Below are 27,867 nucleotides of genomic sequence, written 5' to 3' on the forward strand. Positions count from 1 at the left end.
ACAGGTTTTTCCATCATTTAGCATTGATTGATGTATCAGTCAGTGCTGGGTATGAAATTATACACTCACTTGATGGACAGACGTGTATGGAGTTTCTATATCTGATATCTAGTTTTGAGGTTTTGGAAACCAAGGTAACTTGTGAATATATTTGCTTGTTTTCAGGCCCGACGAAATAGAGAAATTGCTGTTTTGCAACGAAAAATTGACGAAGTACCAAGCAGAGCTGAATTGACCCAATATCAGAGACGATTTGTTGAGCTCTACAACCAAGGTGTGTGTTTGATCTACCGCATTTTTTAACCTCTTCGAATAATGTGTATCCTTTGCTAATGACCTGAGCTCATTTATGGACATATATGTATATGACCACTATCCCTTCTAAGTGCCGAGAAAAAAACAGTACTTGACTAATGCACATCAGTACCCAACAACTGACTACTTTAGTCAGGATTTTTTTTTAAATGCTTGCAATAACTTGCATTTCTGGAACAGTCATCATCTGCAAAGAGATGTCTTGGCTTTAGAAATGTAAATTATTGTATAAACATTTTTTTAAATTCCAACTGTAATGATATGGGCTACAAAAATCAATCTCTGGAACACTAGCTTTGAATCCAACTGAGCTGCAGTTAGATGTTGCCTGGACACTGCAGAGAAATGAATGTAGCTGAGATGCAAGAGGGAGTCAAGGTTGGAACGCTGGGGTATATCATGGGTGATCTTTCAAGGAGAGACTATTTGAGGAAGTGTAGTGTCTATGGTACGGCAGGTAGGAGTGGAACCAGGAGGGAACAGTGCTACGGTGTTGGACTGTGGAGGAGTGGCGTTCAAGAGGATGGCGTGCTTGCTACTGTTTGAAGACAGCAGAGGGGTCCAGGATAAAGAGAGTGCTGTTGTACTATGGTTGCAGTCACGGAAGATATTGTTGCATTTTGCCAGTGTTATTTCTGTGCTACAAGAAGGGCAGACACCTGATTTGGAGGGCTTCAAAATAAGATGAGTGTAGTTACAAGGCAGCAACACATTCCAGAACTTTAGAAAGGAAAGGTTAAAGATAGGGTAGTAGTTGAAGGTTGGTTGGGTGGGGGGTGCATTGAAAATATGTTTTTGATAAGTTTTGAAAGATGAGGGGACAGAGCCAGGTGATGAGGATAGGTGGCTGAAGGTGATTATGGGACTGAGAAGGGATGTTTGGTCAGGAGCTGGAGTGGGAGGGTCAAGGGAGCAGGTAGTGTTTTCTGCCCTCGCAGCGTGTTCCTATGCAGAGCTAGACAGATAGCTAACAACTTGATATCTTCCCATAAAAATCACACGGCTTGACTTTTCTTGTAAAGCTTTACTGAAAGATTCTTATTGGGAAGATATCAAGTTGTTAGCTATCTGTCTAGCTCTGCATAGGAACGTGCTGCGAGGGCAGAAAAGTAAAAAGACAAATAATATCCAAGACTCAGGCATGGGAACAATACAACTTCCCAGAGCATGTGCCGCTGTAGGTCTGTAGAGTGGGTTTCATGGAAGCATTAAGTTTAGTGATCATGGGGGAGAGGGAAAGAGATGGAGACTGTAGAATAAGGAGATAGGTGTAAAAACAACCTGCTCATCCTAATAAGTTAAACTGTACAACCTAAATTGCTTTAAAAAAAAATATTTCAAAATGTTTTAGGTAAGATTTAAAACTAAGTGAATAATTGTTGCTAATGATTTAATATTTTGTAGCATTGAACTGTCCCTGGACTCTTGCCTACATAACATTTATTTCCTTTCAAATAAAGTGAAACATTCCTGTAACATTTTGAAGAACCCACTTGTAAATTGCATGTTACAGTAATATGCATTTAAAACTTTGTTCTTTGAGTCTATTGTGACTTCCTCTGAAAAGTGTGGATTTAACCGAATTAGCCTTTAAGCTACTGCTGGTGTCAATCTGTTCTATTGCAGTTGCAGCAACTCACAAGGAAACAAAACAGTTCTTCACTCTCTATAATACACTTGATGATAAAAAAGTGTACTTGGAAAAAGAGGTAAGCAAATCAAAGCCAACCTTTTGCTTCATATCCTAAGTTACCGTTTAACACTTGAAATAATAATACCCACTAAGCCACTGGGAACTTTAAATTACAGGGTTTTAATTGCTCCATACACTCTCCTCTTCTCCCCTCCCCCCCCCCCACATATGAACACAATCAAATTCATCACCTCTGTGCTTGACTGGTTGTAAAGTTTCCAGCTATATTTATAGTCAGATTAATTGTAAATGGACTGAATGTATAGGGAAGCAAGTGGCTGCTTTGCCCAAAGCTCTTGGGATAGCAAATTAGTTTTGAGTGTTTTGTATCTTACAACTTCAAAAAAGCCATGGTGTGGAGATGCCGGAGTTGGACTGGGGTGGACAAATGTAAGAAGTCACACAACACCAGGTTATAGTCCAACAGCTTTATTTGAAATCACAAGCTTCACCTGAAGAAGGAGCAGCGCTCCGAAAGCTTGTGATTTCAAATAAAGCTGTTGGACTATAACCTGGTGTTGTGTGACTTCTTACAACTTCAAAAAATACTGATCTATAAAAGCTTGAGGGACAGAATATAGTGATGCATTATTTTAATTGGAATATATATGCAGAGACAGTTATTTTGAGAAATAATTTGTAGTACCAATAATGAGATCATTTACAGGAAACAACCTGGTATCTGGCACCGACAGGACCGAGTTGGTGCCGTCCCATCAAAACTGCCGTATAAACCAGCGCTAATGTTAAAACATACGGAGCTGAACAACAAACCCTGTTGCTTAGCAACAGCTTCAAAACAGTCGGCCGCAGCTTAAAAGTGTCTCTGTAGCTAAGCAACAGCTTCAGCTAGATGCTTGGGAGCCACGACTGGGGAAAAAAAAAAGAAACGAGAAATAAAAAAAACTTATAGGAAACGGCTCATGAATTTTGCCAGTAGATAGAGCTTTCTGGACATTTAACCTCCGGTTAAATGAAAGTTTCCTGTACTTTAATTTGGTTTCATAAATGAGATTTTAATGAATCCAAAGTTTGGTTGTGTAAATTAGCTACACGGTAATATTGTGAATTAGATTGATCAGATTCTCTCCCAAAAAATCAAATACCAAAAAGCATTCACCAATTCTGTTAATGGAAAGATGCCATTGAAATCTAAATTGAACATTAATCATCTAGCTAACAGTGGTCACAACATAATTCAGTTTGGTGTCATTATGGAAAGAGACCAAAAAATATCAAAGGTAAAAATGGCCAACTGGTGAGAGCTAATTTCAGTGATTTTTTTTTTTTTTAAGAAGGGACTTGGCACAGGTAGATTGAAAAAGGTGATTGCAGGGTAAAGCAGTAACTGAGCAATGGAAGGCACTCGGGGAAGTGAGAGTTCAGGTACAAACCAGGCATATTCCTTTTGAAGGGAAAAAGTAGAGCATCCAAAGCTAATGTGCCCTGGATGACCAAGGAAATTAAAGTTAAAATAAAACAGAAAAAGGAGGCTTATAACAAATGTCAGGAGCAAGATTCAATTAATAACCAAGAAGATTATGTAAAGTACAGGAGGGAATTGAAAAAGTTAATACAGAAGGCAAAAAGAGGTTGAGAACATTAACAGGCAACATTAAATTAATCTTAAAACATTTTGTAATCGCAAAGTGTAAGCAGTTTACTTGGAAAAAGTTGGGCCTATTAAGGACCCAAAGGGAAATCTTCATGTAGAGGCAGAGGACATGGCTAAAGTATTAAAATAAGTACTTTGCATCTGTCTTCACACAGGAAGCAGATAATGTGAAGGTTACACTAAGAGGAGAGGGAAGTTATGGACAGGATAGTAATAGATCGAGAAGATCTACTAAAGATTAGCATTACTGAAAGTTGGTAAGTCAGCTGGAATGCATCCTAGGTTGCTGAAAGAAGCAAAGATTGAGCACTACACAAGAATGTTTTATTTATCATTGTGTAACCGAAGGACTGATCCAACTTTCTTTGTTGCCAGGTTAACCTATTGAATTCAATTCATGATAACTTTCAACAGTGAGTACCATGCAAGTTGGGTATATTGTATAAATGTACACCGAGGAGAGACAGTTAGCCACACCTTTGTACCTTCGCTGAAGCTATAAATGTTCATTTGTTAATCATGCTACAGGAAACTTTGTGCTATCCGGCACCGACGGGACCGAGCTGTTGCCGTTCCCTCAAAACTGCCGGACACACCAGCGTTAATGTTGAAGCATACGGAGCTTTTCATCTCCGTATCTGACAACAAACACTGTTGTTTAGCAACAGCTTCTAAACAGTCGGCCTGTACCTTGGAAGCGTCTCTGTAGCTTAGCAACAGCTTCAGAGAGACTTTCCAGAGCCTGATTGTTGAGAAAAAAAAAGCCACGAGAAGAAAAAAAAAAACTAACAAAACAGCTCCTGTTTTTTGCCGGTGGCTTGAGCTTGCCGGACACTTAGCCTCTGGATAACACACAGTTTCCTGTACATACTTGGGAATATTTTTTTTTCTGGGATTGGTAGGTCTGCTTGGGCTGTGTGCTTCCTATGTGCCCACCATATGTAAGCCTTAAGGGAATTTGTTTCCAAAAACAGATAAGCACTTTAAACTGGCATCTTGCCTGGATTAGTGAAATTATTTTATTCTTTTGATATCTTGCATACTGAGGACATTAACTGAGGATAAACAACTGCGTTTTCATAATCTTGCATTTGATTATCAAAATCATGAAAGTTCTCAATACATGATTGGTGCAAGTAAGGTGTACATATGTTCATACTAAAAAGATTGGCATTACTGAAAGTTGGTAAGTCAGCTGGAACGCATCCTAGGTTGCTGAAAGAAGCAAAGACGATGAGCACTTTAGTTGGACATAGAACTGTCAATTTTAAATCAAAGGAATAATCCCATTAATCATTGTCAGTGTTATAAAGTTAATCCCCTTTGACTTGTGGCTCTGAATGGGCATTCTTTTTCATTTGGTTATCTCCCTCACAACAATGGTTTAGACCCAGTTGCCCAATGGAGTGATTGCAAGAACTTAGACTTGCAAACCTGGTCATGCAAGTGCTGTACAATCACCTCCCTTAATTTCCATACTGTGTAGATACTGTACTTTTGTTCCACTCCTAATCATTCTTCTGGTCCTTTAGTATCGCTATTTGCTTTCTTGTGTGATGGGAAGGATGGGGAAGAAAATATTGGGTTTGTTGTGTGTAATTGTCACTCTGCTTTTTTTCCACCTCTTGAAATCTAAAATCTTTACTTAACATATGTATTCTGCCTTTGGAATATTTCTGATCTAAACAAATAAGGAATATTCCATAATTTGGAGGAACTGCAGGATAGTGACCTTTTGAGTTTGGTGCCTAGTATCACCAATGCAGGAAGATTTTAATGCAAGCCCCCACAGTAGCATGACTATGGGCTGTGTCACATGGCATCTGCCTGTTTTCCTTGGATTGATGCACAAATCCAATCCATTGATTTGCAGGGGGATAATAATCTACATTTGAAGAAACATCAATAGGAGTATACCTTAATTGTTTCCTTTCAACAGAAATGTGCATCACATTAGCACTATGTTAAAATATTAAACTTGCTTCTGGGATTGGATTGTTTCTAGTTTGATGCACTGTGGAATATTTTAGTAAACTTGTATTTTGAAATATGTTTCAGGGCTATGGCCTCTACGGCTGCTCGAGATCAGTTCTTGCGCCAGATGGAACAGATTGTGGAAGGTATTAAGCAGAATCGCATGAAGGTAATAATCCCAGTTAATTTCAGACATATTACATTTAGCAATATGATATGAAACCATTGGTCAACATAATTTTCATTGCGAGACGAAGGGAAAAGAAACCCGAGCCAGTTAGAGTGGGGGTGATGGTACAATTAAAGAAAAGGATTTTGAGAAATATATTCAAGGCAGGGATGAAGGTAACTAGGCAGTGTTCTAGAGTGCTGAGAATAGTGACTGTATTAAGTGGTTTATTGGAATAAGGGGGAGGAAGCTTGTAGTTTTTGTTCTTGGTGCAGAAAATTTGGCTGTATATTTTTAATTTAAAAAAAAAAAACCGTGAGATGGGTTCTTCACATAACTAAAACTCATGGAACTCTGCAGAGCATCTGAACCAAACGAGATGTATCTTTCAATTATTACTGAGTATGTGATACTTTCCACAGTGCTATAAATTACAGGTCTGTTTTTGAAAACTTGAATATAGATGGAAAGGAAGAAAGCTTGCATTATAAATGCTTTATTATCAATGTCCTCAAGTGCTTCACCACCAATTAATTACACTCGAGTGTCATTACTTTTGTTATTTGTTAATAAGGCAGCCAATTTGCACACAGCCAGGTCCCACATACAGTAAATGAGATGAATAACCAGTTAACACCCGCCGAGACACCCTAGTCCACTCCTCTATCACCCCCAGCATCCCTTCCCCTTTGCCTGGCACCTTCCTGTGCAAGCACAGGAGATGTAACACCTGCCCTTTTACCTCCTCCCTGTCCAGGGCACAAAACGCCCCTTCCAGGTGAAAGTGATTTACTTGTACATCTTGCAATCTAGTATACTGTATTTGCTGCTCACGATGTGGTCTCCTCTACATTGGGGAGACCAAACGCAGATTGGGTGACCGCTTTGCGGAACACCTCCGTTCAGTCCGTAAGGATGACCAACCCCGCGCTTCCGGTCGCCTGTCATTTTAATTCACCGCCCCATTCCCACTCGGACTTCACCGTCCTCGGGCTCTTGCATTGTTCCACGGAAACCCAGCGTAAGCGCGAGGAACAGCACCTCATCTTCCAATTAGGCACTTTACAGCCTTCCGGACTCCATATCGAGGTCAACAATTTCAGATCATAACCTTGGCCCCTATTGCATTTTTATATATTTTTTATCCACACCTTTGTTTTGTGCCCTTCCCCCTTTTTTTCCTCTCCCACATGGCAGCTATCTCTCATTCTGCCAGCGCATTTCACACTTCACACTGCATCCATTTAATAAACATCTAGAGCCGTCTTTTGTCTCTTTACTAGCCCTATCACCGTCTCGTCTTGAATACCTCTTAATGTCTCTCTTTGTTCTTTCATCCCCATTTCCCAGCCCCCAAAGTGGTCTTTTAATCTGTTTCATTTCCTGTGTTTTCTCTCAGTCCTGACGAAGGGTTTCGACCTGAAACGTTGACACTATTTCTCTCTCCACGGATGTTGCCTGGCCTGCTGAGTTTTTCCAGCATTTTCTGTTTTGGATTTCCAGCATCCACAGTATTTTGCTATCGAACCAGTTAACATGTTTTTGTGATGGTGGTTGGGGCACAGATGTTGGCCAGGATGCTCTGAGAATGCCCTGCTCTTCAAATAGTGTCATAAGATCTTTGTCCACTGAACATACAGGCTAGCCTTTCAATTTACAGGAAACTTTTTTTTAATCCGGGACCGATGTGGTGCCGGTTCATCAAAAATTCCGGATAACCGAAAGCTATAGTAAAAGATACGGAGAGCTGACAGCTCCGTATAAAGCAACAAACCCTGTTGCTTAGCAACAAGTGCAGAACAATGGCCACAAGTTCCAAGCGTCTCTGTAGCTTAGCAACAGCTGCAGCCACACCCTTGCACAGCAACAGATCGAGGAAGACAAGTACAATATGAAGTAAAACTTACCTGAACCTACTCCTGAATTTTGCCAGTTAACCGAGATTTCCGGTTATTTAGGTGCCGGTAAATCGAAAGTTTCCTGTAACATCTTATCCAAAACTCACCACCTCCAAGAACTAAAAAAGTATTGCAGCATGTTCTTTACATTCTTAATATCCATATTTATTTGATTCTTTTGCAGGTACTAGATTAACTTAAATGTAATAAAGTCTTCATTACTAGTTAATGGCTAGTGATTTTAAAACTTTTTTTTACTGGTTTTATTTTTTCATCCTCCTTTTCTCTTCCTTTCTCCGCCCCCCCCCCCCCCCCCCCCCCCCCAACCCAAGTTGGAGAAGAAAAAACAAGAGAACAAAATGAGACGTGACCAGCTGAATGATGAGTACCTTGAACTGCTGGAGAAACAGCGTCTTTACTTCAAAACTGTCAAAGAATTTAAAGAGGTAACACTATCACCTTTGTATAATGAAATAGGAACATTTGTAGGGTTGTAATATTTTTCTGGAATTATGCATTTTGAGTGGGTATGCTTTGGAAATTATGAGGGGGTGATGGAATATGTTTGGGGTCTATCAATCCAAGCTTTAGCATGCTTCAAACATATTTTGGTAGTATAAATCCTAGTTGAACAGCATTTTGGTGTACTATTGTGCAGTCATAGAGCAGTAGGCCTGGATTTGTACCCAGGGGTTCTTGTCTGGTAAAACTGTACCATCTGGAAGAGGCATTGGGGTGAAACTGAAGCACTCAGTTGAATAATTTTGGCAAACGTCAGAGAGCAGACTGCTTCACTGCTAAGTGGATGAATGGCCAAAGGAACAAAGGGGAACATGGTGTGGAAGAGAAATATAAATCAGCCTTTGTCAAATCTTCAGTGATAATCCTGTAATGTATATTTGCATAAATTAGTAATATAATTAGAGGTAACCAATTCAGTAATTACGTGAAACCACAATGTCTTGATTTAAAAGCACTACAAGACTACTGACATGGCATTGTACACTGACAAAAATTAAGTTAATTCCAAACCTGTCTCTTTGCTTCTTTTGTTGCCTGTTTGTCTCCATTTTGTTACTGGTTTTTCTTTTTTACAACTTCTCGCTCTGCCTTCATTTAATCTCATTGGCCCAGAAATTCCGTTCGCAGCCCTCCCACGAAAAATCTCCGCCTGGACCGGAGGGCTCCCGGGAGGCGCAGAATTCCGTCGCTGTGCCTCTTCAAACTGCCGGTGTGTAGGGCACGCGTATCCCAGGGGCGCAGGTAGTTCGCAGCATCCCTGGGATCATGGGGAGCCAATGAGAGCAGGAAATCTTCATTCATAGATTTGACAGGAAGACCTGTCAAATCTATGAAGCGATCAGCCCCCAAAACCTAAGTAAAACTTCAAATAATTTTTTTTTTTAAATCACATTTTTAAAATGACTATAAATTACATAAATTAACTTTTAAACAAATTTAAATTTGAGAGAAATTAGTTTTTAACGGGGCTAAAAATAAACTTACCTTTCTTTAAAGTATTTTAAAATGATAAATCTGTGGGGAAAATTTTTTTTTTTTACTTCACCTTAGCCTGGTAAAAGCAGACCTTGCGCCTGCATTTCCAGGCGCAGCTGTTTCAGACTTACCTGGACTGCAGCAACTGTGGGGGGAAAACCGGAAGTTTCAGCCGTACGCGCTGCCTATCCGACGCAGGTGTTTGACCTGTGAAGCCCTTTCTTCAAAGAACGGAAGTTCTGGTTTCCAGCGCATGTGCCATGCATGCCTAAAACCGGCACTTCCGTTGGCCCTACAGGTGAGTGTACACACGTAGGGAATGGAATTTATGGGCCATTGTGTTTCCTGTAGCTTTTTCTCCTTTCTCTTCCCACCCCATTTTTCTTTCCCTGCCCCCCCCTCACTGGGAGTAAGGCATGTCTTTGCTACCAGCTGTGGGTCAGGAGTAAACTGGGATAGTGGACTGAGATGATGGTGGGGTGGGAGGTGGCCTCCAAGTCTGAGGATTAGATGGAGCAGGCTGACTGGAACATGGGACTCAAACATAGAGGGACAGGGAAAACTAGGGCTTGGATACACTGACGGTTTGGCCAGGAGCAAGGGGATTGGGTCCTGGTAATTGCAGGAACGATCATGCATTAGCGACTGTGGTTAGCACAGACCAATTTGATCTGCAGGTTACAACGGCCAACCAAATTAATGAAATATTGTAAATTGCCCAATAAATCAAATTACAAATGACTACCTTAAAAATTACATTGCAGATGTCCTAAATAAACTGTCACCAAAAGTTAAAAAAAAGTGATTGTGAGCTAGAAAGAAACAGTGCAATGTAATACCATTTAAAAGGCTCCCCAGTATTTACACTTCTCCTACCTTCAGATTCGGGTGGGACTGGAGAGGCTGGCTGTAGTCAGTCAGGTGGGGCAGTTAACTGAATGTTTTGATCAAGGTTGAGTAGGGCTGAGCCAGTAGCTGGAAAGGAAGTAGGAGTGTGGAGCCAGAACTGAAACACTCTGGATGGGTCTTGGTGGGAGCAAGTAGAGCCAGAGGCCTAAGAGGGATCAAATGCTGGGCAGAGTGAATAAAATGCTTTGGTGGATGATTAATATGGCATAGGGAGGTGAAAGGGAAATGGTGGCAGAAAATAGGTTGAAAATTATTTTCTAACAAGCTGATCTGTGCTATCAGCTAACTACCACCGTGGTCCAATCAGTGATGTTAAAGGCACACTACAATATTATAATCTTAGACAAGATTCTTAATGTCAATTGTTCTGCTCACAAAAAAATGTCATGGTAGTTTTTGACCAAATCAGTTTCAAATAATTGCTTTTTCAAGCTGTCAACTTATATAGTTAAATATAAAAACATGTACTTCCTTATAAATAAATATCTTCTCTAGTACCTCTTTAATGTTAAATTTGCTTTAATCTGCAGGAGTGTCGTAAGAATGAAATGTTATTGACCAAAATGAGAGCAAAGGGGGCTTCCTGAATGAATTCACCAGGGATCCAAAGAATGGACTTGCTCTTCTCCCTGTTGATAACCGGAGTTTATTATTTAATAAAAATAAGGAATGGGAGCATGGAACTGATTGCATTTCATCACCTTATTTTTGTTCAAGTGCAATTTGATCAAATGAAAAGTTCACATTTGTTTATCAATGACACAGTAAGATCATCTGAGTAAACCCATTGTATTACAGTTGTAAAGCAATCGGTGTATAATAAAAATGATGGCAAAATATCTTTCTGAACTTGAGCAAATTACAAGGTTCTTGACTACTAAAGCTGAATTGACACATGCAAGTTGCCTGTGCTGCTACTTATAGTAAGTCAAAGGGTACGCTGTTGGTGACCAGAACATATGTTTTTTTGTGTTTTGCTGCCAAAATGTTGGTGTTGCTTCACAGCTGCAAAGTCTAATTGATAAGTAAATATTAGGTGAGTTCATTCAATGGTTAATTACTATTGTAGCTCCAGCATTTTCTGTTCCTGGAGTTTTTCTGCACACTGCCTTTATTTTTTGTATTGTAATGCGGAATTTTGCACTGGGTAGCCTGCGTCATCTGAAGTGACAGATGGAAAATACGCCCATATGTAAAGTTTGAGTAAGAACTTTTAGTATTATGCACAACTTGTGAGCTGACTGCACCTTGAACAAAAGTTGTGATTTAGTATTTTTGTTTGTATTTTATCTAACACTCTTCAAGTTCTCTGTTTAACCTGCTTCTCCATTTCCTGACTTTGATCGTCCTAGTCACTGCTGACTGATGTATAATGACTTAACATTGTACCTAATAGTGTCAGTCATGGCTCCGTGCTAGGACTCTCGTTTCTCAGTCAGAAGATCGTGGGTCAGAGACTTGAACGCATACTCTTCAGTGCAGTACTGAGGGAGTGCTGCACTGTCGGAGGTGCTTTCTTCCAGATGAGATGTTGAACCTAAGTTTCCTCTGCCCTCGGGTGGATATAAAAGATCCCATGGCACTATTTGAAGAAGCAGGGAGGTTCTGGTGTCCTGGCCAATATTTACCCCTCAACCCATGTTGCAAAAAGATTATCTGGTTATTTCCATTGCTGTTTTTGGGACATTGTGAAAATTGGCTGCTGCAGTTGCTTAATTAAATGTTCACTGTCTCTCTTTTTTGAAGCACTTTGCCACATGGGGGTGAGGACCTAAAATATGATGTATAAATGCTAGCTCATGCTTTCTTACTATTCCTAGATTTGAGATAGTCAAACAGTGGACTAACATCCTGAACAAAGAGTGAACATCAAAGTGGACTGTTTAAGTTGGTTCAGTAGTGAACAGCCCATGGCAGCTTCCCTATGTAAGAACTGTCCTCTCAAATACTTGATATTGAGAATATAGGTGAAATGCTCTATGTAGAGAATTATTTGCCATCGACAATGTTTAGTTAGGGTTCTCCTGATCACATCGGAGTCCATCCCTGGCCTGTTTTAGCTCATCAGTATTGATGGTCATCAATCCAGTACTTGACACCAGTATAGCTAACCTTGTTAAGGAACTGTTCCAGCTTCCTTTGACCCATAGTCTGCTGGGATTGAACCTGTGTTTTAACTAATTATTCCATTTCTCATCATTGCCACAATTGTAGTATTCATGGTTATTTTGCTTTAGTGTCAATTATCTCACATGGGGCTCCTCCAGTCAATTGTCTTACAAGGATTTGACACTCAAGGCGGAGTCTAACTCTAGATCCAAAGTGGGCAAGTGCAGTTCACAGCAGCTTGGAGGTAACTACAGTATTTTGATGTAAAAGCTAGAAGAGATGTGTAGATCAGCCCTTTCTGCAACCCAAGACACAGACCAAATCTTTGAGCACATGAGAAGAACATTGGATCAAGTCTCATTCAACTAGATGCCAACTTGGTATCCAAATGCATTTTAAACAATATGCCGTCTAGTAGGATATTTCCAAAAATATGTATGGAGTTTTTTTCCTAATCTGTTCTAAATTTCCCTTTCCCCAACTTAAGTGTGTCATTTTAACCTTATATATAATTTAATATTAAATACCTCATAATACATGTGATAGTTAAATGGCTGGGTTCTTTAGATCATCTGTGGGCTTTATCTCTAACAAAATCCAGAAATCACTTGCCCTGACTAAGAATAATGACTTGGAGTCCTCAAAAACACACTTGGCTATGGAAGAGAAATCTGCACATCAAGATCTTTACAAATAAGGTAGAGACAAAGAGAAATTTTAGTTTGAAGAGGGATAGCTGGAATAGATTCAGGGAGGGGTGATTGTACTTAACTAAGTTCCTGGACTTTTTTTGCTGCTATGATGGAAATGCCAGAGATGTTAATAGACTTAAATTTTCAGAACATATTTGACAAAGTTCCATGTTAAATGTTAGTCACAGATTAAGAGATAAAATAAGGTGTGGGATAAATAATTAGTTTAACAAGAAACAAGAGAGTCATAAATGAAAAGTGTTCAAGCAGGAAAGGAGTGCTCCAGGTCTGAGTTTATAATATGAATAAATTACTTCAAAGAGGATATCAAAAGCAAAATCTCCTGTGTTCATATAATATATTGAGTTTCAATGGAGTCAAATGGCATTGTGTTCTAGCTCCCACCTTATTTAGTTTGCTTCTGTGCTTACTTGTGTCTTCAGGAATTTGGATAATTGAGTGTATATTTACTTCAGGACCTGGTACAAATTGTACAATCTCCACCTCATACAGTCCAAAGCCAAAACATTGTTTAGGAGTTCTTGTTTGATTGTGCCTTTGTTCCCCATGCAGAAGAGAGCCAAGTCATCATGGACCATTTCTTGGATGCTTGTATAAAATGTGGCCTTTGTGTGGAGAAGATGGAAGTTGTATACCAGCCTGCCCATGAAAAACCTTGTGTGCCACCCAATAATGCCATCAAAGGGCACAAACTGTCTATAGTGGATAGGTTTGTCTACCTAGGGAATGCCAGGTCATGTGATGTGCTCCTAAATGATGAAGTGCGCCACAGACTGTAAAGCCAGTCATGCTTTTGGAAGGCTCTGTTGAGGTTATGGAATAAAAGGGGCACTAAACTGGCAGCAAAACTTATGGTTTACAAGGCAATAGTTATAACATTCTTGCTGTTATAACATTCTTGCTGTATGTGTGTGATAGGTGGACCATTTACAATTGCCACATTAGAAAACTCAAATCATTCCCACCTAGGTTGCCTCAAAGATCATGAAAATTTGATAGTGGCACAAGACTCCAGGCTCCAAGGTCCTCGGGAAAGCAAATGTGCCAGGTATAGAGGCAATAATGCTAAAGGCACAGCTAAGTTTGGCAGTCACTTAGTCCAAATGCCTGATATTGGACTTTTTTTTAACCAAGAAGGTATTCTACAGTGAGCTGAAGCTTGGTAAACACTGTTGTGGTCAGTTCGAAATATATAAGGATTGCCTAAAGACCAATCTTTAAAAAAATAAAAAAAATGTGGCATCTCAACTGACACGAGAGAGCATGATGCGTGTGACAGGAAAAAGTGGCAAACGATGATTCACGATGGTACGACAAAGCTTGAAGCAAGTAGTATCCAGCTAGCTGGAAAAAGAGCCCAAAGGAAATCGATCAAAGATCAGCCCTTTGGTCAACCTGGCATCTGATGTCCTGTGTGGGGAAAATGTTCCTCTTGAAAATTAGACTTTACAGTCATATAAGAATCCACAACCTGTAGTAGAGATGAAAAGAATCATTGACTGTCATCAACGATGGACAAATCATCATCTTATTAGCTTAATGTCATTTAAATTGGGGCCAAAGAGGGAATTCAGGTGGAACTGTTTAATAAAGGTAGCAGGAGTAAGTAAACCAGGGAAAATCACAAGCAAATAGAAATATTTTGAATTGTGTTGCAGCTAGGGATAGCAAAGTTAATTTTTACTGGAAAAATAATTGATTTATGTAATTTCAGTATTACAGAAGAAAACTTTTGATACAAAAAATAAATATTAAAATAGATGTCAAGTACAACTGACTCAATTGTATTTATGGAAATGAAAGATTCTTCCAACAAAGCATTTAACATTTATTGGGTGGGAGTTGTTCTGTTTTCTTTTTGTTAGTATTAAAATATAGTGGTACTCTGGTAGATTTTTGGTTTCTGATGTTGGCCCAGACAAAGAACAGCATTGTACCAGGACTCAATTGCACTGATTCATTGTTTCATTAACCACCTGAGCCATCTTTTTATCTCTATAAAATGCCAGCATGAAATTAAAAGCAATTGCATTGCACCCTTGTGTACACTAGTGGTAATAGTCTTTTATTATATTCTAGTGGAACTCCTGTCGTGTTGCTTTTGCTAATTCTAAGGTTTTATAAGAACAGGATGTTCTGCACCACCCCCCCCCCCCCCCAAAAAAAACTCATTGTCTTATCAACAACAAGAACTTGTATTTATATAGCGCCTTTAACATAGTAAAATATCCCAAGGCGCTGCACAGGAGTATTTTTAAGACAAAAAATTTGACACCGAGCCACAAGGATAAATATGGGCAGATGACCAAAAGCTTGGTCAAAGAGGTGTGTCTTAAAGGAGGCAAGAAAGGTAGCGAGGCGGAGAGGTTTAGGCAGGGAATTCCAGAGCTTAGGGCCTAGGCAACAGAAGGCACAGCCACCAAAAGTTGAGTGATTATAATCAGGGATGCTCAAGAGGGCAGAATTAGAGGAGCATAGTGTCGTGTATTGATTACCATATTGACTGGTGTCAAACTTGTAATGTGCATTGCATTATGGGAATTACCCAGGAAAGCGGCAGTCAGCTATTTTACCAATAAAGTAAAGATCACAGAAGCCTGACTCTGATTTAATTCGACGTATCTACATGCTTGATTGAACGTATTAAAGCATAGATACAACATTGGCGACGAGGATAACAGACAGAATCTTTTTAAAAAGGTAGTTGCCCAAGTTTTAGTTAGCTAGGATGGAGAAGACCGGCATTCAAAATTTTGCTTGTTTTGCCGAGCCAGCCACGTTGGGGCCAAGATGAACGAGGTGGTTAACGTCTTTTGAGCTTTATGCCGACGGCAAAGGACTCATTATCGACAATACCTCTACAGCTGCCACGAAGCAGAGGAGTAGAGCTCTACTTCTACACCCAGCAGGACCAGATGTCCAGGATATCTTTTCGACTCTACCGGACACAGGAGAGCCAGCAGACTACACGGCGGCAGCGAGTGCTTTGAATCACTACTTCGTGCCCCAGGTCAACGCAGCATTTGCTAGACAGACTTTTCATAAGTTGTCCCAGAAGACAGGTGAGACTGCAACAATTTGCTACTCGCTTGCTGCAGGCTGCTAAAGACTGGGCTTTTGGGGGGGGGGGGATGCGGATAATCAAATAAGACGCTATCCTGAGTAGGTGCACATCAGCCTATGGGTGGAGGAAATTGCTAGAGGAAGGGCATGATCTAATGCTCACCTGCATGTTACAATTGGCCTCACAATGTGAAAACGTTGAGCAGATGTCAGCCATGTCATATACAGAGAAGGCGGAGACATACTGTTCGTCGTGTTACACAGAAAAGGGTATTATGCGAAAAGCTTGGCAGAGAAACCAAAGGGAAATGGCAATAGGAACGAAAGGAAATTAAGTTACAGATGTGGACACAGACCACATGGGCAGAGATCCGAAATGCCCAGCACGCGGACAAACGTGTCATAAGTGCGAGGGAAAGGATCATTTCTCCAAAGTATGCCGCACAAAGGGTACAAAGAAACAGTGAACAATGTAGAGGAACAAAATAACTGCATTTGCTGTTACTGGAAATAACATGACAGAGAGACTTACCTTTTGTGTGGGGGGGAGTAAACCTGAGAATGTTAATTGATTCGGGTGCAACTAGTAATGTGATAGATGAGAATACATGGGAAGGATTAAAGTCAGAACACATTAAGTGTCAGTCACATGTCCCTAAGACAGAGAGAAAGTTATTCTCTTATGCTTCTAGCCGACCGCTGTCAGTTAAAGGTATATTCACATGTGGGATTACAATAGGTAAGAGAACTGAGCAGGCGGAGTTCATTGTGGTTAAAGGCCATGGAGAGCCGTTGCTAGGAAGGGAGACAGCCATGAAACTGGGAGTTTTAAAAATAGGCACAGATGTCTCAGCTATGGTAGATGTAAGACAGCTACTAGAACAGCGGTATCCAAAGGTGTTCCAGGGAGTAGGAAGGCTGAACACAAAACAGATCAGTTTGTATATCGACCCACAAGTGAAGCCTGTGGCCCAGCCACTCAGGCGTATACCATTCAACTTAAGGGGGGGCAGTAGAAGCCAAAATAAAACAATTGAGGGACATGGACATTATCGAACCGGTAACTGGTCCCACCCCATGGGTAAATCCTGTGGTTATTGTACCAAAAGCAGATAAGGATGTAAGGTTATGCCTAGACATGAGACGAGTAAACCAGGCAATAGTGAGGGAACGATATCCAATCCCCACCGTTGATGAGATACTCCAAGGTATGAATGGCTCGACTGTGTTTAGTAAGCTAGACCTGAAATGGGGTTATCACCAACTAGAACTGACCCCTGAGTCACGAGAAATCACAACGTTTGCAGTACATAACGGAGTATACGGTACAAGAGGCTGATATTCGGTGTATCTTCAGCTAGTGAGCAATATCAGCATGAGATAGCTAGTGAGCAATATCAGCACGAGATAGCTAATGCCTTAGCTGGAATAGAGGGTGTTGAAAACATCTCAGACGACATTATCGTGCATGCACATGACCAGGAAACGCACGACAGATGCCTGCATGCTGTCATAACCAGACTAATGGAAAGTGGACTGACACTAAACTCAGAGAAGTGCTAATTCAACATGGACCGATTGATTTTCATGGGAATCCTGTTGTCTGAAAAGGGCATCAGACCAACAGCAGAGAGAGTGCGAGCGGTGGCAGAAGCTCGGGAACCAGAGAATGCTACAGAGGGGAGGAGTTTCTTGGGACTCGGGTACAGTAGCAGATTCATCCCGCAGTTTGCAACGCTATCAGAGCCACTGCGACGGCTGACGAGAAAAGACACACCATTTAAATTTGGATCACAACAGAGACAGTCATTCAGTGCACTCAAGGAAGAGTTAGCCAGAGCCGGCACTTTAGCATATTTTGATAAGGACGCACCAACCAAGGTGATAGCAGATGCCAGTCCTGTAGGTTTAGGCGCAGTACTAATTCAGAACCAACAGGGGACAAGAGGTGCCAATATGCTATGTAAGTCGTAGTTTAACAGACTGTGAGAGGAAATACTCTCAAACAGAGAGAGAGGCCTTCGCTCTTGTATGGGCTTGTGAGAGGCTGCATCCATATGTGTATGGCCGAAAACTTAACTTGGTAACTGACCATAAGCCATTACAAGTGATATACGGCCCACACTCTAAACCCTGTGCCCATATAGAGAGATGGGTACTTAGATTACAGCTGTACGATTTTAAGGTGATACACATTCCAGGCAAGCAAAACATTGCAGACCCACTGTCATGATTGCTGGGGGAGATAGCAAAACAGGAGAGACATTCTCATGGCTCAGATGAATACGTGAGATTTGTAGCTGTGAGTGCGACACCAAAAGCACTCACTACTAGAGAGGTGGAGGAAGCCTCTGCTACCGACCCAGAGCTGATTGAGGTGCGGAAGGCAATCACAAACAGACACTTTGAGAACTGTAAAGCTTATGCAGCAATTGCAAATGAGCTGTGCGCAGTGGGGTACCTAGTTCTTCGGGGAACACGCATCGTGCTACCCACAGTGTTACACGCATGAGCCCTGGTGTTAGCACATAAGAACATAAGAAATAGGAGCAGGAGTAGGCCAATCGGCCCCTCAAGCCTGCTCCACCATTCAATAAGATCATGGCTGATCTGATCCTAACCTCAAATCTTCTATCACTCTACATGTGATCTCCCGGGAGAGGCAAAAAACCAGATAAAGAACCAATGGGCAATTTAGGAGATAAAAATCTGGGAAATTCCTCTCCGACCCATCTAGGCGATCGAAATTCTTCCAGGAGATCACTCTGTCCCTATATTTTCTACAGTACTTACCTTCTGTAAAGGCGATCTCCACCCCAGCCAGGAACAGGAATAAAACTATCTGCTGAAATCTAACACAGAATTAGAACACAGTAGGAGCAGAACCAGGCTACACGGCCCCTGGGCCCACTCACTACCCACAGGGCCATGACCATTCCAAACCTAGACTCATGTCCAATTTCCTGCCCGCTCCCCGTAACCCTTAATTCCCTTTACTTCTAGGAAACTATCTATTTCTGTTTTAAATTTATTTAATGATGTAGCTTCCACAGCTTTCTGGGGCAGCAAATTCCACAAACCTACCACCCTCTGAGTGAAGAAGTTTCTCCTCATCTCAGTTTTGAAAGAGCAGCCCCTTATTCTAAGATTATGCCCCCTAGTTCTAGTTTCACCCTTCATTGGGAACATCCTCACCGCATCCACCCGATCAAGCCCCTTCACAATCTTATATGTTTCAATAAGATCGCCTCTCATTCTTCTGAACTCCAATGAGTAGAGTCCCAATCTACTCAACCTCTCCTCATATGACCACCCCCTCATCCCCGGGATTAACTGAGTGAACCTTCTTTGTACTGACTCGAGAGCAAGTATGTCTTTTCTTAAGTATGGACACCAAAACTGTATGCAGTATTCCAGGTGCGGTCTCACCAATACCTTGTACAACTGCAGCAATACCTCCCTGTTTTTATATTCCATCCCCCTAGCAATAAAAGCCAACATTCCATTGGCCTTCTTGATCACTTGCTGCACCTGCATACTAACTTTTTGAGTTTCGTGCACCAGGACCCCCAGATCCCTTTGTACTACAGTACTTTCCAGTTTCTTGCCATTAAGATAATAACTTGCTCTATGATTTTTCCTGCCAAAGTGCATAACCTCACACTTTCCAGTATTGTATTCCATCTGCCAAATCTCTGCCCACTTACTTAGCCTGTCTATGTCCCTTTGCAGGTTTTTTATGTCCTCCTCACTCACTACTTTCCGTCCCATCTTTGTATCATCTGCAAACTTTGATATGTTACACTCGGTCCCCTCCTCCAAATCGTTAATATAGATTGTAAAGAGTTGGGGACTCAGCACTGACCCCTGCGGAACACCACTAGTTACTGGTTGCCAATCTGAGAACGAACCATTTATCCCAACTCTCTGCTTTCTGTTAGAGAGCCAATCCTTCACCCACGCCAGAATGTTACCCCCAATCCCGTGATTTTTTATCTTGAGCAATAATCTTTTGTGTGGCACCTTGTCAAATGCCTTTTGGAAGTCTAAATACACTACGGCCACTGGTTCCCCTTTATCCACCCTGTATGTTACATCCTCAAAAAACTCAAGCAAATTTGTCAAACATGACTTCCCCTTCATGAAACCATGCTGAGTTTGTCCTATTAAATTATGTTTATCCAATTGTCCCGATACTGTCTCCTTAATAATGGACTCTAACATTTTACCAACCACAGATGTTAGGCTAACAGGTCTACAGTTTCCAGCCTTCTGCCTACTACCCTTTTTAAATAAGGGTGTTACATTAGCAGTTTTCCAATCTGCCGGGACCTTTGCTGAGTCCAGTGAGTTTTGGAAAATTATTACCAATGCATCCACAATCCCTACCGCCACTTCCCTCAAGACCCTAGGATGCAAGCCATCAGGTCCAGGGGATTTATCCGCCTTGAGTCCCATTATTTTACCAAGTACCACTTCCTTAGTGATTTTAATCGTATTTAGTTCCTCCCCCTTAGAGCCCCCTGTTTGTCCAGTGTTGGGATATTCTTAGTGTCCTCTACTGTAAAGACTGATACAAAATAATTGTTCAGTGTTTTTGCCATCTCCATGTTTCCCACCATTAATTTCCCGGTCTCATCCTCTAAGGGACCAACATTTACTTTAGCCACCCTTTTTCTTTTTATATACCTATGGAAACTTTTGCTGTCTGTTTTTATATTTTTTGCTAATTTACTTTCATAATCTATCTTCCCTTTCTTAATCAATCTTTTAGTTACTTTTTGCTGTCTTTTAAAGACTTCCCAATCTTCCATCCTCCCACTAGATTTGGCTACCTTATATGCCCTTGTTTTTAGTCGGATACTACCCTTAATTACTTTACTTAGCCACGGATGGCTATCTTTTCTTTTACACCCTTTTTTCCTCAGTGGAATATATTTTTTTTGGAAGTTGTAAAATAACTCCTTAAATGTACACCACTGATCATGTACCATCTTACCCTTTAATCTATTTTCCCAGTCTACTCTAATCAATTCCGCTCTCATACCTTCATAGTCTCCTTTATTCAAGCTCAGCACGCTTGTTTGAGATCCAACCATCTCACCCTCTAATTGAATATGGAATTCAACCATGTTATGGTCACTCATTCCAAGGGGATCCTTTACTAGGACATTTTTAATTAATCCTGTCTCATTACACAGGACCAAATCTAAGGTTGCTTGCCCCCTGGTTGGTTCAGTTACATACTGCTCAAGAAACCCATCCCTAATACACTCAATGAACTCATCCTCAAGGCTGCTCTGCCCAATTTGATTTGTCCAGTTAATATGATAATTAAAATCCTCCATAATTATAGCTGTTCCCTTATTACAAGCCTTAACTATTTCCTGATTAATACTCCGTCCAACAGAGTTGCAACTGTTCGGAGGCCTATAGACTACACCCACTAGTGTTTTTTTCCCCTTATTATTCCTTATCTCCACCCAAACTGTTTCACTATCCTGCTCTTTTGACCCAATATCATTTCTCTGTATTATAGTGATTCCTTCCTTTATTAACATAGCCACCCCACCTCCTCTCCCTTCCTGCCTGTCCTTCCTGATTGTTAAATAACCTGGTATGTTTAATTCCCAGTCATGGTCACCCTGCAGCCATGTTTCTGTAATGGCCACAACATCATACCCATATGTCGTTATTTGTGCCGTTAACTCATTCATTTTGTTACGAATGCTACGTGCATTCAGATAAAGAACTTTCAAATATGTTTTGTAACACTTAGTTCCTGTTTTTTCCCTTTTTAGTACTTTACTTTTTACTCCATACCTTCTGTCCCTTCCTGACACGTTCTGCTTTTTAATTCCCCCACTGCTACCTAAGTCTATGACCTTCTCTGTTGTCATTTCTATTATTTGCTCTCTAGAAACCTCCCTCCCACTAATTAGTTTAAAGCCCTCTCTACAGCCCTAGTTATATGATTCACCAGGACTCCAGTCCCAGCACTGGCCAAGTGGAGTCCATCCCAACGGAACAGCTCCCTCCTGTCCCAGTACTGGTGCCAGTGTCCCAAGAAGCAAAACCCATTTCTCCCACACCAGTCTTTGAGCCACGCATTTAACTCTTTAATTTTATTTATCCTAGCCAAATTCGCTCATGGCTCAGGTAATAACCCAGAGATTATTACCCTTGAGGTTCTGTTTTTTAATTTGACCCCTAGCTGCTCATACTCCTTTAACAGAACCGTCTTCCTTGTCCTATCTACGTCATTTGTATCAACATGGACCACGACAACTGGATCCTCCCCCTCCCACTCCAAGTTTCTTTCCAGCCCAGAAGAGATGTCCTTAACCCTGGCACTGGGCAGGCAACACAGCCTTCGGGACTCCCGCTCTTGACTGCAGAGAACCCTATCTATCCCCCTAATGATACTATCCCCTACCACGACAACATTTCTTTTTACTCCCTCCACTTGAATGGCCCCCTGTACCACGGTGCTGTGGCTAGGTTGCTCATCCTCCCTGCAGTCCCCGCTCCCGCCCTCACAGGGAGTAAGAACCTTGATCCTGCTGGACAAGAGCAAGGGCTGCGTCTCCTTTAACACTACATCCTGGATCCCTGTACCTTCCTCACTCGTAGTCACACCGTCCTGTCCCTGACCACGGACTACATCTGCAGTAATTAACTTCATAGGTGTGACCATCTCCTGAAACATAGAGTCCAGGAACTTCTCCCCCTCCCTGATGTGTCGCAGTGTCTGAAGCTCGGTCTCAAGCTCCATAACATGGAACTTGAGTTCCTCTAGCAGCAAACACTTGTCGCAGATGTAATCACCGTGAGCCTCAATGTGGTCCACCGGCTCCCACATCTCGCAACAGTAACACATCACCTGCTCCATTCTATATAATTAATTAAATTTCTTATTCACAGAAATCACAGAAACCCCACAGTGCAGATAGAGGCCATTTCGGCCCATCGAGCCTGCACCGACACATATCCCACCTGATCCCCGTAATCCCTACACCAACACATATCCCACCCTATCCCCACGTATTTAATCCCCCTAACACTAAGGGTCAATTTATCATAGCCAATCAACCTAACCCGCACATCTTTGGACTGTGGGAGGAAACCGGAGCACCCGGAGGAAACCCACGCAAACACGGGGAGAATGTGCAAACTCCACACAGACAGTCACCCGAGGCCGGATTTGAACCTGGGTCCCTGGCGCTGTGAGGCTTATTAGTTATGAAGACCCTGCCTGGATATAGATGATAATATCACACCACTATTCAATAGGACTTACCAACTTAAAGGTATAAAAGAGAAGAGAAGGAAGAAAACCAACCAACCAGCTGATCACCAACCTCCTCCTTGAATACTGTCTGTGGGGCTTGTTTGGTTGACTCGTCTCGCTGCTCCACCTCCGCAGTGCTGTCTAAGCCTGGGAGTGGGGGGAAAAACAGAGCAAAAAACACACCCTCACCTCCCACTTGCCCGAACTCTCCCACTTACCAAAACTCCAGCAGCACTCAATACACAAAGCACTCCGTGCACAGCACTAGCCCCTCCCCTTTTATACCTGGATTCTACTTCCGGTTTAAACTGCCCAATAGTTTAATATACCCTTAAAAAATTTAACTTACTTCAAATAATTGACTTCTTAACACACTAAAATTCACAAAATACACTTAAATGATTTTTCTCCCACTTACCAAAACTCCAGCAGCACTCAATGCACAAAGCACTCCGTGCACAGCACTAGCCCCTCCCCTTTTATACCCGGATTCTACTTCCGGTTTAAACTGCCCAATAGTTTAATATACCCTTAAAAAATTAAACTTACTTCAAATAATTGACTTCTTAACACACTAAAATTCACAAAATACACTTAAATGATTTTTCTCCCACTTACCAAAACTCCAGCAGCACTCAATGCACAAAGCACTCCATGAAGGACACTTGGGAATAGTTGGAACAAAGCAACATCTTAGAACCAAGGTTTGGTGGCCTGGCATTGTCAAGGCAGCTGAAAAACACTGTAAAGCATGCCACGGCTGTCAGATAGTAGCCAGACCCGACCCACCTGAACCGTTGAGACCAACACCATTACCGGAGGGCCCCTGGCAGGATGTAGCTATAGACTTACTGGGACCCTTGCCATCCAACCACTCCATTCTTGTGGTAGTTGATTATTATAGTCGCTACTATGAATACGACATCATGCCCTCCACAACAACAGAGAAGGTTATTGATAGTTTAGAGTCAATCTTCAGCCGCCATGGTTTGCCAATCACCTGCAAATCTGATAATGGTCCCCAATTCAGATCTGAATTATTCAAAGAATACTGTGAAAACAACGGGATCAAACACCTGAAAACGACAGCAAAATGGGCTCAGGCTAACGGAAAAGTCGAGCGCCAGAATGCATCGCTGATGAAGAGAATCAGAATTGCTCAGTCAGAAGGACTAGATTGGAAACGTGAACTTAGAAAATATGTGACTGTGTACAGGAGCATTGACCATGCCACGACAGGAAAGAGCCCGGCATAGCTGCTCTTTAAACGGAAAATGAGAGGAAAGCTGCCAGACATCAGAGTCGTGCGCAGACATGGAAGTACGTGACCAGGACGCAGGACAAAAAGGCAAGTCCAAACTGTACGCAGATGAACAGCGGAGAACACAATACTCAGAGGTGGAAGTTGGCGACACGGTGCTGGTACGGCAGGACAAAGTGGACAAGTTCACCACTCCTTTTAATGCCACACCGCACAAAGTTTTGAGTATAACAGGGGGTCAAGTAGTAGTGGAATCTCCAGAAGGAGCACGTTACTCGAGAAACACTATGTTTGTGTAGAAATACAGAACCAAAGGACCAAAGGAGACACTCCATGAGCAGGAGGAAACAAAAGGGACTGAGGACAGTATATTAGACCCTGACACACATACCACTGTGGCACAGGCAATACCCACTGACACCAACATGTCAGACATACCCAATACAGCCAGACCTCAAAGGGTTAAAAGAAAACCCCAAAGACTGTCTGATTATATCACAACATAAACTGTGCGAGAACTGCATGGGTGATGTTAAATGTTTAAACCTGGGAATTATTTAGTTGTGTGGTAAGACACAAGTTTGTAAAAAGTTTATAAATCAAATAAGTTATGCAGTGTTATTGTAAGCAACTGTTTGTAAACTGCAAGTTTGTTTCCAAGGAAAAGGGGGATGTCGTGTATTGATTGCGAGTTTGACACCAGTCAATACGGTAATGTAATGTGCGAGTTTAACACCAGTTAATACGGTAATGTAATGTGCATTGCATTATGGGAATTACCCGGGAAAGCGGCAGTCGGCCATTTTACCAATAAAGTAAAGATCACAGTTATAAGCCTGTCTGCCTGACTCTGATTTAATTCGACGTATCTACATGCTTGATTGAACGTATTAACGGGTTTGAAGGAGATTACAGAGGTAGGGAGGGGCAAGGCCATGGAGGGATTTGAAAACAAGGATGAGAATTTTGAAATCGAGGCACTGCTTAACTGGTAGCCAATGTAAGTCAGTGAGCACAGGGGAGATGAGCAAACAAGACTTGGTGTGAGTTAGTATTATGTCCATGTGTAATTGAGGCACGGACTGCAGGAGTTGGTTACAACAAGTCTTTACTGAGTGGAGACAAACTGGAACTACTATGCAAAAGTTACTACACAGGCTTATATACAGGGGTGGTCACTACTGGTACTGCAGTATACAGGGGCTGCAGAATATAGTTCCTTCTGCAAAGTACATACACTACAATTCCTCCCCTTTGAGCTAAACAGTACATAACATTCAATTAATAATTAAATAACATATTTACAATTACAGTTGCTAGATACATTAGCTGAAGTTAAGCAATTATAAGTTCAGTCTTTGAGGAGGCTTCCTGATTCTGTCTGGATAACGCCTCTTTGGGGTATCAGGTTCTTCTGGCAAAGTTGATTCGGGATCAACGTCGTTGTTTGGTTCGTCTGCTTCCAATATCACCGATTCTGAGGTAGATGCAATTGATACTTCGGTTTCATCACCAGGTGTATCGGATCATGGTGTGGAATTGACGTTTTCCAGCGACTCTAGAATCTGGTCAGCATGGTGTCTTACAATGCTCTCTCCAACATCCACGGTATACATTAGGGGTCCTTGCCGTGTGCAGATCGTTCCTGGCTGCCATTTCTCTGTGCGGTAGTCCCGGGCCAAAACTGTTTGACCTATCTTAAAACTCCTGGTCGGCCTTTCATTCATATTCTGAAACTGTCTGTTCTCCACATCTCTTCTGATGTTTGGCTTAACCAAATCCAAGCGGCATCGTAGTCTTCGATTGAAGAACATCATGGCTGGAGTTTGGTTGGTAACCGCATGTGTCGCATTCCGGTAGGCAAACAAGAAGCTTTCCACCTTGTGTTGTAGGGGTATGTCTTCATTACACAGTGCCTTGATAGCCTTCTTGAATGTTTGAACGAACCTCTCAGCCAATCCATTGGTGGCTGGATGATATGGGGCGGATGTGTAATGCTTAACACCATTGTTCTTTAAGAACCTCCGGAACTCTTCAGACACAAACTGTGGTCCATTGTCGGAGCAAATCTGTTCAGGCAGCCCATTTCTGGTGAATATGGTTCGTAAGACTGTGATAGTTTTTTCTGTGGCGGTTGAGGACATTTTTATTACCTCTGGCCACTTTGAATGTGCATCCACCGCAATTAAAAACATCGAGTCCATAAATGGACCAGCAAAATCAATGTGCACCCTTTGCCATGGAGATGAGGGCCACTCCCATGGATGTAGAGGGGCTTGTGGTGGGGCGTTTTGGACCTTCTGGCATCCTGTACAGCTCTTGGTCATCTCTTCGATTTCTCTATCGATTCCCGGCCACCACACAAACGCTCTGGCTAAGTTCTTCATTTTTACCCCTCCCAGATGACCCTCATGAAGCTCATTGAGCACTCTATCCTTCAATTTGGGTGGAATTACTACTCTGGATCCACACATCAAGGTTCCTCTGCACACTGACAGCTGTTCTCTTCTCGGCGAGAATGCTAGCAACAGTGGTTCGCCATGTGCTGGCCATCCCTTCACCGTTAAATCATAGACCCAGGAGAGTGTCGGGGCATTTCGTGTTTCCTTTTCTATATTTGCATTCGTCACAGGTAGACATTCGACTATGGTCGAGTGGAATATCTCCACAGGATCCACTGCAGGTGCTTCTTCCACCATCGGCAACGGTAGGCGCGACAATCCATCAGCATTCCCATGCTGTTTAGTTCCTTTGTACTCGATGTCATATTGGTGTGCCCCTAGGAAAAGGGACGACCTCTGTAGCCGTTGTGCTGTCATTATTGGGGCGCCCTTCTGAGGGTTGAAAATGGAGACAAGAGGTTGATGATCAGTTAGTAGAGTAAATTTCTGACCGTGCAGGTAGTGATTGGACTTCTTCACCCCCCACACCAGGCTGAGGGCCTCTCTGTCAATCTGGGTGTAGTTACGCTCGGCCGAAGTCAACGAGCGTGACGCAAAAGCTATCGGCCTCTCTGAACCATCAAGGAATTTATGTGACAGTACCGCTCCAATGCCGTAGGGAGACGCATCACACGCCAGTCTTATCGGTAATGATGGGTTGTAGTGAGCCAATACTTCTCTTGAACTGATTAGGTCTTTACTCTTCTGAAAGGCCCGCTTACATTCATCACTCCATTTCCATGCTACTCCAGTTTGTAGTAGGGTGTTCAGTGGCTGCAGAATTGTGGACAAATTCGGCAAAAACTTCTGGTAGTAATTCACCAATCCGAGGAATGACCTCAGTTGCGACACATTTTCAGGCGCTGGAGCCTTAACCACCGCTTCAATTTTGTCAGGGGACTTATGTAACCTCTCTTCA

The 27,867-nt window shown here is 42.0% G+C and overlaps 1 protein-coding gene across 5 annotated transcripts in view; it reads left to right on the plus strand.

Moving 5' to 3' along the window:
- ccdc93 (CCC complex scaffolding subunit CCDC93) overlaps positions 1–14,940 on the plus strand; it is an 83,390-nt gene extending 68,450 nt beyond the window's left edge. For 4 of the 5 annotated variants that reach the window (XM_085986559.1, XM_085986560.1, XM_085986561.1 and 1 more), the window contains 6 exons: positions 166–274; positions 1,942–2,024; positions 3,999–4,036; positions 5,682–5,766; positions 7,997–8,110; positions 10,601–14,940. In XM_085986559.1, the coding sequence (XP_085842685.1) occupies positions 166–274; positions 1,942–2,024; positions 3,999–4,036; positions 5,682–5,766; positions 7,997–8,110; positions 10,601–10,657 (486 nt within the window). In that variant the 3' untranslated portion in view covers positions 10,658–14,940. Of the gene's footprint in view, positions 1–165; positions 275–1,941; positions 2,025–3,778; positions 3,881–3,998; positions 4,037–5,681; positions 5,767–7,996; positions 8,111–10,600 lie in introns of those variants that run through there. The other variant, XR_015078204.1, reaches the window with a different exon arrangement.
- The last annotated feature ends 12,927 nt before the right edge of the window (positions 14,941–27,867 follow it).

Source organism: Somniosus microcephalus, chromosome 4, assembly GCF_052327205.1.
Source record: "Somniosus microcephalus isolate GS21.2 chromosome 4, FLI_Smic_1.0, whole genome shotgun sequence".
NCBI classification, from domain to species: Eukaryota; Metazoa; Chordata; class Chondrichthyes; order Squaliformes; family Somniosidae; genus Somniosus; species Somniosus microcephalus.